Raw genomic sequence first — 15,071 nt, 5'->3', positions numbered from 1 at the left:
ATATGTTTTTACAAACCTGTATGAGTTTCTTTCTTCAATATTTTAAAGAATGTTGGTAACCAGACAATTGACTGGTCTTTTTCCTACTATGGAAGCCATCAACTGTCTGGTTACCAACATTCATTTTTGGGGTGAACTATCTCTAAACGCATAAATGCAAGCATAAAGCAGCCTTAAAAAAAATAACTTAGAGAATGACAATCAAGCAATGACTTTTTTGTATTACTTTATTTAAAAAAAAAAAAAAAGGAATGAACTAATGTGAATGTACCTACATTAGTGTTTGGGATTGTACCGATTTAGCACAGGTAGCTTGCTACTAAACACAAGGCTATTGCACACAAGACATTCTACACGTATACACATTACATACATACTGTACATAGATACATACATACATACATACTTACTTTAATATATTTATCATAAAAAAAACAAGCATTGTTCCACAGGGTAGGCAATGTTTTACATTGAACGGAGTGATAGTGATGCACACACAGTCTTAAACTCTTCATGCATTAAAAAAAAGAAAGAAAGACCAAAATACATTAGACCGGCATTGGAAGAGCTGCCAAAGTGCTTTCCTCTGCTGAACTAAACCGATCAACAGAGGAAACTAAAACATGTTGGGATCAAACGGTGAATGGGTATGATTGTGTGAGTGAAAGTGTTGGGCTTATGACATTAACGTACGAGGACATTAAGGTCAATTCATAACAACAGGAGGAAGCATAGGAAACACCGGACTTCCTGTGGATGCAGGAAGTTAAATTTTTCTTCAGAAGACTTGACAGCGTAACACCGGATATATTTCAGAATGAATATGCCTTCAAAAGAGTGGAAGGCATTTGACCTATCAATGTCTTATCAATGGCCAATCAATTTAATTGTCGTTAAGACTTCACAGTGTGTGCCCCTTCTTCTTGCTGCAAGCTCAATAATCAACAGGAGAACAATAAAGTTCATTAATACTGTCGATCAGCGAAAATGTTCGCTTGTAACACTTCATTCTTATATTCAGTTCCATTCGTCAAGAGGGCACAAAACGAAGCACACGCTGCTGCAGCGACGCTACAACATTGTCATGCCAACAGACCCAGAATTTACACCAGCTGCTGTGAGAAACTCATTTCAGGAATTCAGTAATCGGATACTGATTGTGCTTTCCACGTAGGAAAAATTAGGAATGTTAAAAAAACAAAAGGACAAGATGGACAAATAGAAGTAACATTGACAATTGTACATAGGTTTGCCATACATATTAGTTTTTACACAGGTTAGACGTTCATGCAATACAATGAAGCGGAATACTTTTATTGTCGGTAATCAAAGGGTGTTATGTATATCAAGTAATTCGATAAATACATAGGAAAGGTTCTGCAAGCATGCGTGGTGGTTTGGCTCATGTGGAGTGCATTGTCGATCCTTACTTTTCAATCTATGAACCGTGACAGTTGTAGTCTAACTTGTGGATAGGGTACATCTTGCATTTGACTTCTGGTAGGTTAGTCAGCATATGAGAAACATACAATCCCAAATCGCCCAGAAGTCTACAAAGTGCAATATCTTAAATTTGGATTTTTCACGTTTTGTCAAAGAGCTAAAAAGACATATTCCCATTTGGATTTGCCTTAAAATGTCAAATATGTGATGGTCTTATTCTGTTACGGTCAGAAACCTTTGCAAAGATAGACGCAACTAAGGACACGAAGGAGTCCAGTACCACAGCTGAGATATCTGCTCTAAATGCAAGAGTCCAAAGACGTTGATTGTGATTCTCATTTCGTCCATGAGGTCTCTGAACACTTCTTCTGGTCTTCTGTGCCTCGTCTCCAAGATGGGGTCTCCCCTTAATCTGTAAGCACCTGGGCACGGTGGAGATGAAATCAGACACAGGTAGTGCAGGTCTGCATGATGGGAGTCGACTGGTGTTCGTGTTTGTTGGTGCAGTGCTCCATTGAACTTGAGCTCTTGAGTGGCACCATGCAGCGGTGAGGAGGTCTGCCGCAGTAGAGCAGCCCCCAGCAGCACAGGACCCTGAGGAACTCCTTCCTCATGTCCTTACTCCGCAACGTGTAGATCAACGGGTTCAACGCCGAATTCAGGGTGGCAATGCTGAAGAAGATGTCAGCGTTGTTGAGGATGGGGCATTGCTTCATCTTACAGGACGTGTCCAAGAGAAGGATGGTGAAGGCAGGCAGCCAACAAATGATGAAGACACCCAGCACGATCGTGACGGTCTTCAGGAGAGCGTAAGCTGGAGAATTGGTGGCCTCTTGGTGGCTGGTACGCACGATTAGGTAGATGCGAACGTAAAGGATCACAATAGACAGCAAGATGATGGTAAAGACGGTGACGACAAACCGGATGTAGTATCGGGTGTTGAGAGGCAGAACAGCGGAGCAATCCTCCAGGTTATTAATACAGTTCCAGCCGATAATGGGAAGACCTCCCAGAAGGATGGACATCACCCAGCACGCTCCGATCAGTAGGAACATGCGGCAAGTTTTGTTGGTGCCGTAAACCTTGACCTTGGTGATGGCAATGTAACGCTCTATAGCGATAGCCAGCAGGCTGAAGACCGAGGCGGACAGGGCGATGAAAGCAGTCCCCTCTCGTATGAACCACTGGACAGGCATCAATTTAAATGTCCTAGGGCCTGACAGACAGATGTTGGCAATATAAGCAGAGCCAGCCAGTAAGTCAGAGAAGGCCAGGTTTCCGATGAAGAAGAACATGGCCGAGTGGAACTTCTTGTTGCGAAACACGGCAATGAGCACCAGGAGGTTTTCCAAGATGATGATACTGCAGATAATGACAAATAAAATTTTCAGGGAGCTCATGCTTTGTTTACTGCGGTCATCTAAATCCTCTGCGGTCATCTCCTTGGCAAAGAGATAGTGGACCTCTATGAGGGTCGTGTTGAAGTACTGGGAGTATTTGCTCATGGTGACAGCTTGGCAAATCGCCGCAACCGGACGGCCAGTAGTCATTCACAGGGCAGCTTGTCTGGGCCAGCGGGGCCACAGGAAACGAGACGTCCAGCCCAATGTCACGTCTCAGCGGCCCAGGAAGCTCTTCGGTGTCACCTGGAAACAAATACAAAAAAGAACAATTACTGGCAGGCCAAATGTTAAAAAAACGAACCATGAACAAATCAAGTAATTCAACTTGAAAAGGTTGTAATTTCTGCACCTCTTAACAGCACCAAACAAGTGGGCGGGGCAAAACAACATTAACAAATTTGGGTGGGACTATCTGTATGTCCAAATAATGGCAGACAGGGAAGTGTTCGTTTAAAACTAAACAAACTGGACGATCGTTTAGTTCTAATCTCAAATGATACGCTTCACATAATGAAGTCTTGTCTGACTTTAACCTTAAGATGAAAGCTGGTCAGCCTGTACACATGAGGTCCTGTGTCCATCTGGTATTAAAGGTGTTTTCCAGTGATCAATTACACAAGTCGTCAGCCTAGCCGCATTACCATTTCCACCTGGTATTACCCTGAATTTCAAATGCACCACCTGTGATCACTTGTGTTTGGATTTCGTCTAGACCCTCCCCTCTTTATTTCCTCACACTCTGTGCCGCACACATATATACGACTAAATGCACAAACTCGTGTTACACATCTTACAAGTGAGCAGGAAAGGAAGTGAATGGAAAAGATAAGGTGGGGAGCTGTGATTTCCACCATAGCCTGTATGTTTTGGTACAGGACAGTGAAGTTTGAATTGCTCGTTGTGGCGCTCTCCCAAACACGTCCCAGAATGAACACGTTAGGAGAGCAAGGGGCGAGTATGTGGTGCTTCACTGTGGTCGGCGGGATGTATTACGGATGGACAACTGTTTACACTACACATGTGTTTTCAACTACCGTATGTAGTTCTACTGATCCAATCGCAAAACATTTACGAACCAATTTACACATGTATTTAACGCTTGAAAAATGCATCTTAATAGACCCTTTTCACATTTCCGGGTTTCTCAGAGCGGAAGTCGTCATAGTTGGTTTAAATATTATAGCTGTGAATGAGAGAATACATTAAATATTTTTTTTGTGTGCACATTTGCTCACATAGCAAAAGAAAAACGCCACAGTAGTGATTTCACAACTTGAACATGTTATATTGCACACTGTAAACACAATCAAAGCTTCAAAAAAACAGGAAAAATGGGACCTTTAAAGCATCCGTGACAACTGGAGTGAGCATGCTAGAAGAGCGTCTGTGACTAGAATCTAGAGTCTGCTGCAGACGTGAGAAAAAAAAACAAAACATGAAAGTCTAACAAGCTTCCTTCTTGTAGCGTGTGCTAGGTTTTATCTAAAGCACAAGCCGTAGTCCTGCATTGATCAGACACATGTTGGACACCTAAAATAGCTCAAGTAGAGTTCTGGAATTTCCCTTCTGAGTAAAGGCTCCATGCCAGAACTGTCCTTCAGCTACAATCTGTTCTTGCCCCATGAACTAAGATAAAAGTGCACGTGACAGACGGTCTTCTACACTTATGCACAACTGCACTATATGTAGGAGTGGATGCTTAGCCTTACTTCTCACAGACTCACGGGATGTGTCACATCATCTTGTCATCTGAATGTCTATCACATTTTACAAGAACAACCAAGATCTCCAAAACAAATGACGAGTGTCATCTCCACAAGGCCACAAAAGGCAATAAACTTTCCCCTAAACTAAAATCCCCTTTCAACTGCTGATGACTAAATACACAGTGGAAATGCTGAGATTGACATTCTAAAATGTTTAGTAAGAAATAATTGATGACGGACTGCTGAATGCATAAAAATTTATGCACAGATTTGAGTAACAAGGTTCTTTGTATGAGAGAGTCAGAGAGTGTGAACAAGCAAGTGTGATTACCTGCGTCTGGTTTCACAGACGAGGCTTAAGCCTAGTCCCAGACTAAAATGCATGTTTGAGGGGTTTTAACTGAAAGCAACTTGCACTTTTGTCTCGAGATGCACAGCAGGAATGTTTTTTTAAGGCACACTTATAAAAGCTACTTAATTGTCCTAATTTAACTATGGCCTAATCCTGGCTTAATCTAAGCCCCGTCTGTGAAACCGGGCTAGAGTCACATTATTACGTTTAATTATAGTATATGAGATTTTAGACTGGACAGCAGCTCCATTCAGCTTTTGGCTAGCTGCTAAACTTGCGTAATTTTGGAATTGTAATAGTTTGGCATACGATTTGCCTTTTATAATGTGGACAAGTAACATGCAACTGTAATGCCATCAAGACTGCAACTTCTTTATTAGCAACAAAGTTGTGGAAAATGTAACAACATGCGTTCCCCCACTTTTCAGAATGCTTCTACACGCCTGCAGATAATTTGTCCAAGTACTATTGATGTACAATTATAGATGGATTTGAAATGATAAAAAAACAAAAAAAAACAAAACTATTTTCTAAATATAGCTAAATGATCTTACTGTGTGAAGAATACATCTAAACGTACGTTTCATGTTTACAATTTTTATTAAACAATTTTTAATATTCCAACTCTATCTTCTGGTGAAACAGCAGATTTCTCTTTCTTCTGATTTTAAATAATTTAATTTAGTCCACTTAAACCTGGTCCCTTTCTTACTACCGATTGCAAACTCGCATTCAGATCTGCCTCCATCCAATCAACAAACTATGGATAGAACCAAGTGACTGACATACATTGTTTTTGTTTTTTGATAGTCCATTTCACTCTGATGTCACAATACGGGGGAAAAAAATCCATTTACATTGCGACTTATAGAATTATAGATTTAAAAATGTTTTTTTTACTAACATGATGGTTAATAACATGAAAGAAATTAAGTGTCAAACCACATGTGAACAGGCCTTTGTTTCAGGTCAGAATGGCAAACAAGAGATATCCAGGAGATAAAGCCACAAAGTATCTTTGAGCTGTGGCCTAGTGGTTAGGCACAAATGCTCACTACATTGAGCCCAGGGGCCTCATTTATAAAACGCACAGATTTTTCTTAGAGTGTGCATAAGCTAAAATCCACGGCAAAGTTCATATTTATAAAAATGGTCTTTGACGTGAAAAAGTGCTTACCACCACGTCAGGGTCTGAGCAGACGTACACACTTGTCTTCATGGCAGAGTCGGTAAATACTTCAGATATTTGGAAATCTATAAGCAGTAGCAATAATAATTATAGTAATAATAATAATAATATTATCCTGATAATAGTTATTGTCCCTAATAATAGTTATTTATCCTGACAGATAAATATACTCTAATTAAATTAGAATAGATAAATGTCTGTCACCCATTATTATTATTTTTACATGTGCAAATATCAGCATCGACAAAGGAATAAAATAAATAGGCTTACACGAAATATGTTTCATTTCAATAATAAACACATTAACAAAACAAAATCTGCAACAAGTGTAGGCAACACTGACTGACGCGCTCCACAAGTTAAAGGAATGTTTTTACAAAATTAAAGCACAATATTTTGTTTTTATTGTAAGTGTACACAAAGAGGAGGGGGGGGGGGGGGGGGGGGGGGGGGTTAGTGTACCTTAACCGTGCAGCAAATGTTTTGAAAATAGCCTGAAAAATGTACTTTACAAATTGTTCAATTAAAAAAACTTTCAAAATGTTTCAAAATAAAACATAGCCTGCATGGTTGTTCAAAACCCTGTTAGCATAAATCTGAAACCATTAAACCACAATTTCAAGATCATTTGCGATTTATAGATTTCACATGTGAAAGGGCACGTTCGTTTTTCCAGAATCACACGTACACACATTTGAGAAATGATCTTAGATCAAACGTAGGACAGTTTCTACGCAACATTTTATAAATGAGGCCCCTGGTGTTGTGTCATGTCCAGATGTCATCTCTCCTTAAACTCCGCCTTAATTTCCTGTCTGCCCACTACTGTCACAAATGACAAAAGACCCAATAAGTACATCCCATAATACTTAGAGTGAAGTCTGAGCACAATGGGATGTGCTTTGGTGTATACTTACATACTCTTGTGAATAAATACAGTGGACGAATCAAGATATTTGCCTAGAATGTCTCTCAATTCTTGACTGAATGTGGTCCACTGCTCAAGACCAGAGCAAAGCTGCCAAAGCCTCAACACTGAAAGATGCAAATCCCCCCGTCAGGCCAAAGTCACTGTAGAGACTATGCAACCATGTGGAATGGCATCTGTAGACAAAGGCAGGAATCTAAGACATCTGTGTGTGACGCACACACCTCACTTCGACATCACTGTTTGCTGCACAAAGTTCAAAACCCCTCACATGCATACTCACAGATGCAGACTTATGTAAACATACCAGGAAACGCGTCTCAGTCACCTACACAAACACACAATAAGGTACAGCTGCGTAGACAGTGCCACAAGCCTCTTGCCAAATGCCAATAATATCCAGCAAGGCCATTTCCTTGAGCAGCAGCGAAGAACAATGGCCTCCTTGTCCAGGTTATGTTTCACTTGATACTCTCCAAAGAGACACTGTGGTCCAAAATTACACCATGCACCAACTACCAAATGCAAGCTCTACAATTCAAACTATTTTCAGTAGACAATCAACAGCTTATAGCATCAGGCCAAAACTTAAATTACCCATCAAAATGTGCCTTCTCAGAAACCGAAGGATGCGCTACAAAACTGCTCTACGGTCCACCCACTGAAATTTCACTCTCAGAACAGGTTTGAGTGGGTAGTTTCGCTGCTGACAACTTATGTTTGTGATTTCACCCGGGCCGTCTGCAAGGTCTCGCTCACATGCACTCTGGGCCTCTGTGTTACCTTGGAGACCTTTGCCGACTTTCATCTAGGGATTTGACAGCGTGCGAAACCTGATGGGCTGGTTTGTCGGCAGCGCAGTCTCCGGCCTGCCCCACTTAACCATTATCCCCACCCTGTCCTTCAACTGCAGACTGGCAGGGATGCATCTCTAGAAGCTGGTCTCTGCAGTCCAGCTGGCTAAGAAGAGCAGTCTTCCTGTACACAGCTATGCTGTTATAGGCCAGAGGAAGTGTTTGTGGTGTCAAAAGACTGACATCCTGTTCAGACTTGATAGCTGACTGGTGGAGAGAGCAAGACAGTTAATGTGGGAAAGGTTCAGTGGAAGCGAGAGACACAAAAGCAGAGCAGAGGAAGTTTATTCGGATTCTTACAGGTGTAATACGTGCGGCAGGAAATGAGCTGAAGCACAGCAACAAGCCACTTGTTTGGTGTCAAATGTGCGACAGATAGACATGGATTAAATCAGAACTGTCATCATAGAGGTCACTGTTACAATTCGTAAGGCAACCATATGATTTCTATCTCTCGCTCCAAAATCAGTGAAACCTGAACCCATGACCCGAGTCTTGTGCAGGACCTCGCCCACATCCCCGTGACAAGTTGACAAAGGCCCCAGGTGTTGTTTGCGCTTCCCAGCAATACCTGATAAGCCCCAATTAGTCAGTGGCGTCTGAGCAACCGTGTTTCCCACAACGCACCTGTTACCTAGCATCGGTTGGACACCAGTTGCCTCTTTCTCCAGAGAGATCTTACATCTTTGCAGCTTTGCACAAACCGCCAGCAACCACGCACAGTTGGAAAAAACAAAACACCTAACTGACAGATGTTTCACTTCAGCTTATTATGGCTGCTTCTCGTGTTTGCCAGCACGTACATGTTAATTCAGCCTTATTATCATAGATGTTTGTTTATCAGCATATTTTTTCACACTCGCTTTAAACCACGTATTTTAGTCCAGATTGAGTGTCAGCCAATCTGCGGTCTACAGTAAATAGAAGGGCAAAGTTCTCTTTCTGCGCTAACGGTGCTGTTGTGCTTCAGACCCAGACACGCTATTGATTCGACATCCTGTCCCAGTCGTGATAAGTATCACCATCCACATGACCGCGTTATTTCACCTCCACCACAACTGCACCATTACCTAGAGCTTATTATGGTGGAATTTTATAACACATCAGGTTAATGCGAAGCACATTAAACTGCAAACCATACAAACGTGTGCCAACGAGCAGTTGGAGGAAACCTTTACCAGAACAACAGTTAACGTACGCTCAAAAAAAACGTTCTCTCGGGTTTGAATGCATTGTAGAGGGACTGTAATAGAAGTAATATCAAAATACAATCAGTTCATTGCACATGATCATTAAACTGATTATCCCTTGCCCTGGAGAGCTGTACAATTACGTCATACATAATTGAATTGATTCGCTGGCTGGTTCCATAATATCAGATGTAAAAGGGTGAAGCAGAGCACTTACAAACGGGTGGGAGGTAATGGGGGAGGAAAATTCCATCTGTTTCGCCAAAAGAGTTATGAGTCAAAGTTAGTCAATACAGTGAAGGTGATATAACACAGAGTCCCAAGACCACAAAGCTCTATTCATCACACTCCCATTCCACCCTGCTAATGACCCAGGCCTGACATGTACTTCACAGTCGGCCACTTCCACGACTGGAAAAATATGTCTTTTAAAAGTATATAGGCCAGTTTACAAAACCAATACTTCTGGTTAAGGACTCTGATTGGTTAACACAGCTTATCACACAATAGGCTTGCTGCGGTAGTATGTGTTACCGGTATTACGTGGTGTTCGGCCACACATCCATTACATCACTAACCAATCATGACACTGTTGTTTTGCTTTTTTATAGGAATAAAGACTATTTCGTTCAGATGGACAGCAGACGCTACAATTATAAACTGAAAGCGTCTGCTCTGCTCCATAGAGCATGAGCTGCAGAGTCGCAGCATCAGTGCAGCAGGAGTCAGATTTCACTGATCACATGAAGAGAGTAAGGAGAGATGACTGACAGGATGATGATTGTGGAGGATTCGGTGTGCAACAGATCATGAGCACCATTAGAGATGGGCGATTCTGCAAAAATATCATATGATTATTTTCAGGAAACTCACGATTTTATTTTGCAAGTGACTGAGCATTACAGCCTAACTAACTAATTCCCCTATTTAAAAAAAAAAAAAGTAGCCTTACAAGGTAACAAAATAGAAAAGAAAAAAGAATGACAGGCCACTTATGATTTATCTGTCAGGCCATCTGTTTATAAAATGTTTAACTGGCAAGGCTTTAAAATCTCATGCAAATAATAAACTTCCATGATTGTGAATTTCACAAAAAAAATCGTGATATCGCACACTCCTAAGCATCATTGATAAATTGTGAAAGTGTGCGGTCAGTTCCACTCCACCCACATATAGACAGCAGCTCCCTGATGCCAGGAATTACAGGCCTATAGACAGAGTACACGTGATCATGAATTCAAACATGCATTCAAAATACAACCCCCACCCGGTGTTATCAGTAAGACCTGTGTTGTCGCAAGTTTATATATTGGTGTGAACATTTCCATCCTTAGCATGCAATAATCCATACTATATTCATACCCGTTCACCATATCACTGCACAGCTCCCATAGAATTGTTATTTTTGTTGCATGTCAAAAATGTTAGTCTGTGATATTTTTAGAACTATAGTAATGCAATAGTGGTATAATATAATTGGTACCAAATTGGTTATTTGCTGAAATTGAAGTTTTTTTAATTATCGATATTAGTCACTTAATCAGTCTTAGGGTGCTTTCACACTAGCAGTTTTGGTGCGCACCCGGGTTCGATTGACGTCAGAGTTCAGGGTTTGGGGTACGGTTCATGTGAACTCCGGTACGGTTCGCTGCTGATGTGTACTAAATCGCGGAAGTGAACCGCTATTAATGGCAAATATTAATAATAAAAAATGTTGGTTTGTGTATTTCACTCATTTTCCTGGCAAGCGTAGAGCTGTAAATCTCATTTCTGCTCATCTTCAGTGTTCTTTAGAGCATTTGCAGTACATTCGTGGCAGATAGACGCAAGTGCCATTACCTAGTGAAGCTTTGGAAACAAAACCAACGGTACAAAAATACAAAAGTGAGGTGAGCAACACTATGCATTTTGCTGCCTTCACGCTCGCTGTCATTACTAAGCAACCAGGTAAACAGCTGCTGCTTTGATGACGCAAACGCACCCCGGTTCGGACCCAAATAATTTAATATGAGCACAGTCCAGCGGGGGCAAGGGAGAGCAATCGAACTCGGGTTCGGTCCAGGCAATCGAAACAAGTGTGAAAGCACCCTTAATTCCTCAATGTTTACATTTATATTATAAACAGCTAAAGCAATAGGGTCAACATGTCAAGGGTCACTGCATTAGCATTCACTTTCTAACAGAAGATCATTTAATTCCTAGAAACAGCCTTTAGTTGATACATTATTCACAAAAAGCACAACTTTAGTGTACCTTACTGCTTGAACATACAACACAAATATTATACAAATGCGGTGTTTATGAAATCTCATCTGAAAGGAATGTGACAGGTCAAGTCAATCTGTCATGTCAACCTCTATTGACAGTATTTGTGGCATGCTGTTGATTACCACAGAAAATTATTCTCAGAAACACTGCTACACTGCTGTTCAAACGTTTGGAGTTGGTACAATTTAAAATGTTTTTGAAAAATGTTTCTTATGTTCACCAAGGCTGCATTTATTTGATCAAAAATAAAAGTAAACATAAATCTTTTCGATGTTCTATATCTTTTATTATTATCAAAAGTATATTCAGTGTTGGTCGTGCTGCTTCTAATGTTTGTGGAAATCATGCTACACTTTTTTTCAGGATACTTGATGAATAGAAAGCTCAAAAGAGCAGCATTTACTTGAAATCGACATCTTTTGGGACATTATAAACTCTTACTGACCCCTAAACATTTGAATTGTATGTACAGCAATGCATACGTCATTGTATGCTTGCCCCCTACATACAATTGCACAGCTGTCAATGCATGTTTGAGTGTTACAAACTGTGGTACAAGTAAAACAAAAAATGTAATGTGGTAACCTGACTTGCATTTACCAAAACATTCCTTTATAAGCCACACAAATGTGTTTCTAGTGCATTGTTTGCTGGCAGAACAAAGGCTGTGGGTTATATAGTCTTCTTTCAAAGTAAAACCACGAAGTGTAATGTCTGCATACTGTCCTACAATAATGGCACCGTGACTAGCTGAGCTGGATCTGACGTTGCATATAGCCTCATTCTCACGAGTCAAGACACATATAGGCAGGCTGAAGCAAGCCTTAACACAAATGCACGCCGACCATCGTTGCGCACTCTGATGCCGCCGCTCTGCAACAAAGCCCGGGGCCTCCTCTAACTGTTTGACAGAGCGTCTCTCCATCATAACCATGCATCGATCAGCCGTGCGGAAATGGCAACATTCCTAGAAATGAAGTGTATTTTTAAAGGGATTCGCGTCAGAGTTCTCGAACCGAGACAGTACTCCTACAATGCTGACAGACAGACTGTTATGTAACAGACTGGCCTGAAACCAAAGCGTAGATGTTAGTAATGAGTCATAACATAATAATGCATGAGGTTCCTTGCTCTAAGGGTACGTTTTTAATACCACATATTGGGGTTAAACGGATCGTTGATCTGTGACCCAGGCTTCATAGCTCGGCATGTTCGCGGATTAATTGCAAAGTTTAACCATCATAGAGTGAAAGTTTAACAATTGTACGTGTTTTGTCTTGAGCTTTTTTAGACCATTCGAGCGTAAGAAGAGTCGGGTACTCACGTGCTATTATCTGTGCACACAGAGGCACGTTTTTAGATATATAGCACGCAAACACTGAATTGATTCCTCTTTCGCATCTCCTTGCGCTTGAAAGGACTAAAACACAAATTGTCTCGGCAAGTATTCTCATAAACATTTGTCATTTGTGTCTCAAGTGAATGTAAACAGTTGAGAAAGAAATCAGATGTTGCATTATGCATTATATTAGATCTGTGCATTTAGCTCTTAAAGTGACAGCAGCCTATAAATACCTGCCCCTAAACAAGTCATTAATGTTAAATCTAATTTATTAATATAAGGACTAATCTACACATTAATCTACATCTATATTTTTCTTACTGACTGTTCACTTGCATTAGTAATGTTTGAACTTTATTAGTTAGGCTAGAAGTGTATTTTGTGGTATTGACAATCGTAAAGTGTGCTTTAAGTAATAAATGGAAAGCAAAGTGACATTTGTTATCCCCCAATTATTTATTATTGTTATTTTTTTTCTTTGAACCATGAGTTTTGTGATCTGTTGAATCACTTCCACATATGTTGATCCTCTTTCAAAAGAACTTCTTTCAAGAAAAAAATTCTATTTTCTTATTAAGTAAAATTATTGAGTTCTTTTTATTGTTGTTTGCAAAATTATAATAATAATATTTATTGGATTTTATATTGTGAGTGACTGTACTTTCAAATATTATTTAGAAAATTATTTATGAATTAGTGAAGAGTATTTTACAGCAACTAAATATCTGAATTTTGCCATTATTTTTTAAAGAACTGTTAAAAGCACGCATTTAGAGAGAATTCCCCTTTTTTTCCACAGTATCTTTCCAAAGTATTTTTAAGCGATACACTGCAAGCAAGTATCTATAGTTCTAGGAAGGTGAAATGAAAATAATATAAAATATATATATATATATATATATATAAAATGACCATTTATGTTAAAAATAGGAGATAGGATAAAATAATCATGCTTAATCTACTGGTTTCTGACCAGTCTTTAGAAAACAGACTGAACAATGTCATTTTTTTAAGTGATGTTTTATTAAATAATTTCGGGAGGAGCACGTTCAGATAATTAAACCTAATTAAATATAAGTGGAGCACGTTCAGATAATTAAACACAAGTGGAGCACATTAAGTTAATCAATTTAATCAACGATAAGAGGTGTATATATACAGCAGATTTACCTCCTTTCCGTTGACAGTTTTTTAGCATCCCTCCACCACCCCATCTCCTCACTTTAATAAACTCTTATTAGATGTCAACACAATCCATAATACAATGCAGTCTAGCTCCAGACTATCTCTATCACGGGGGGATACTCTGGGTTCAGCCCGAAATTCAGAGCCCGGAGCCCTCCCCCGGACAGCACGTCAAATACACATAATCTTTACTCTATTTAATTTGATGCAAGTGTGAACTCGTGAAAAACACTTTCATTTTTTTTCCCCATCCTGAAATTTAGGGAGAACACTGACCACCTAGAAGAATAATAAAAAACAAAAACAAAGTAAAAGCAAGAGGAAGTTTCTGGAAAGTTTTAGGGAGTCTGTCCTCTGAGATTTTACTATTCTGACTCATCCGAATGCAATAAAGCACAAAATATCTGCCCTCAGCAGCAGACAACAGCCTCCCTTGAAATGATTTTCACTCTTATCTCCAGGACATGGATGAGCATCAGGCATTTAGATAATACAGAAGCTAGAGGGCAGATCAGAATAACACAACAAATGACAACATTATCTGCTTCTCATCTGTACAGGCAAACGTATAGACATAGACACAACACTTCAGTAAAAGACGTACACAAAGCTATTATGTCTCAAGACTTCACTCGTTATTTACACGGTATGTTGAGCTATAGTGGCTTGCTAGTAAAAAAAAAAAGTTTTAGCTGCAATACACACTCAAATGTCTTCAAGAACGTGGCAATAATCTTTGAACAGCTTCCAAGTGCAGTGCTTTGCAATGGAGCAGATACGGGTGATTTGAGATGGTCTGCTACTTCTCACGTACAAGAACTCTGAGGAGAACTCCATAGACATTTTATGAAAAAGCATAGCAAAAAAAAAAAGTTGCTTAAAGGGATAGTTCACCCTGAAATGAAAATAAAGCCATATTTTACTCACCCTGCTATTGTTCTAATGCCCTATGTCCTTCTATATTTTTCATACCTCAAAAGCAGAAATTTAAAAAATAGTCATGCACGCGTTGCTATAATGGCAGTGAATAGTGACCAGGCAAAAAACATTACAAAAATGTCGTCAGCACTGACTCAGCAGCCCCTCACGCAATGTTATCATGACAAACGGTACACAATATTCACTTCAGGAGGTTTTATTATTAGCATTATTGTATTATTTCTTATTATATACCTTATAGAAAAGACGAGAGTCGCGTTTGTTTCTATTGA

At 39.8% G+C, this 15,071-nt stretch overlaps 1 protein-coding gene across 2 annotated transcripts in view; it reads right to left on the bottom strand.

The window, feature by feature from the left end:
* Nucleotides 1–209: 209 nt before the first annotated feature.
* Nucleotides 210–15,071, bottom strand: part of s1pr2 (sphingosine-1-phosphate receptor 2) — a 30,521-nt gene continuing 15,659 nt past the window's right edge. For both annotated transcript variants that reach the window (XM_079834792.1, XM_079834793.1), the window contains exon 2: nt 210–3,089. In XM_079834792.1, coding sequence (XP_079690918.1) covers nt 1,887–2,993 — 1,107 coding nt within the window. In that variant the 5' untranslated portion in view covers nt 2,994–3,089 and the 3' untranslated portion in view covers nt 210–1,886. The remainder of the gene's footprint in view (nt 3,090–15,071) is intronic.

The sequence above is a fragment of the Gobio gobio genome (genome assembly GCF_949357685.1).
Source record: "Gobio gobio genome assembly, chromosome: 1".
NCBI classification, from domain to species: Eukaryota; Metazoa; Chordata; class Actinopteri; order Cypriniformes; family Gobionidae; genus Gobio; species Gobio gobio.
The sequence above is the reverse complement of the archived record's forward strand: the minus strand, read 5'-3'. Positions and strand labels throughout refer to the sequence as shown.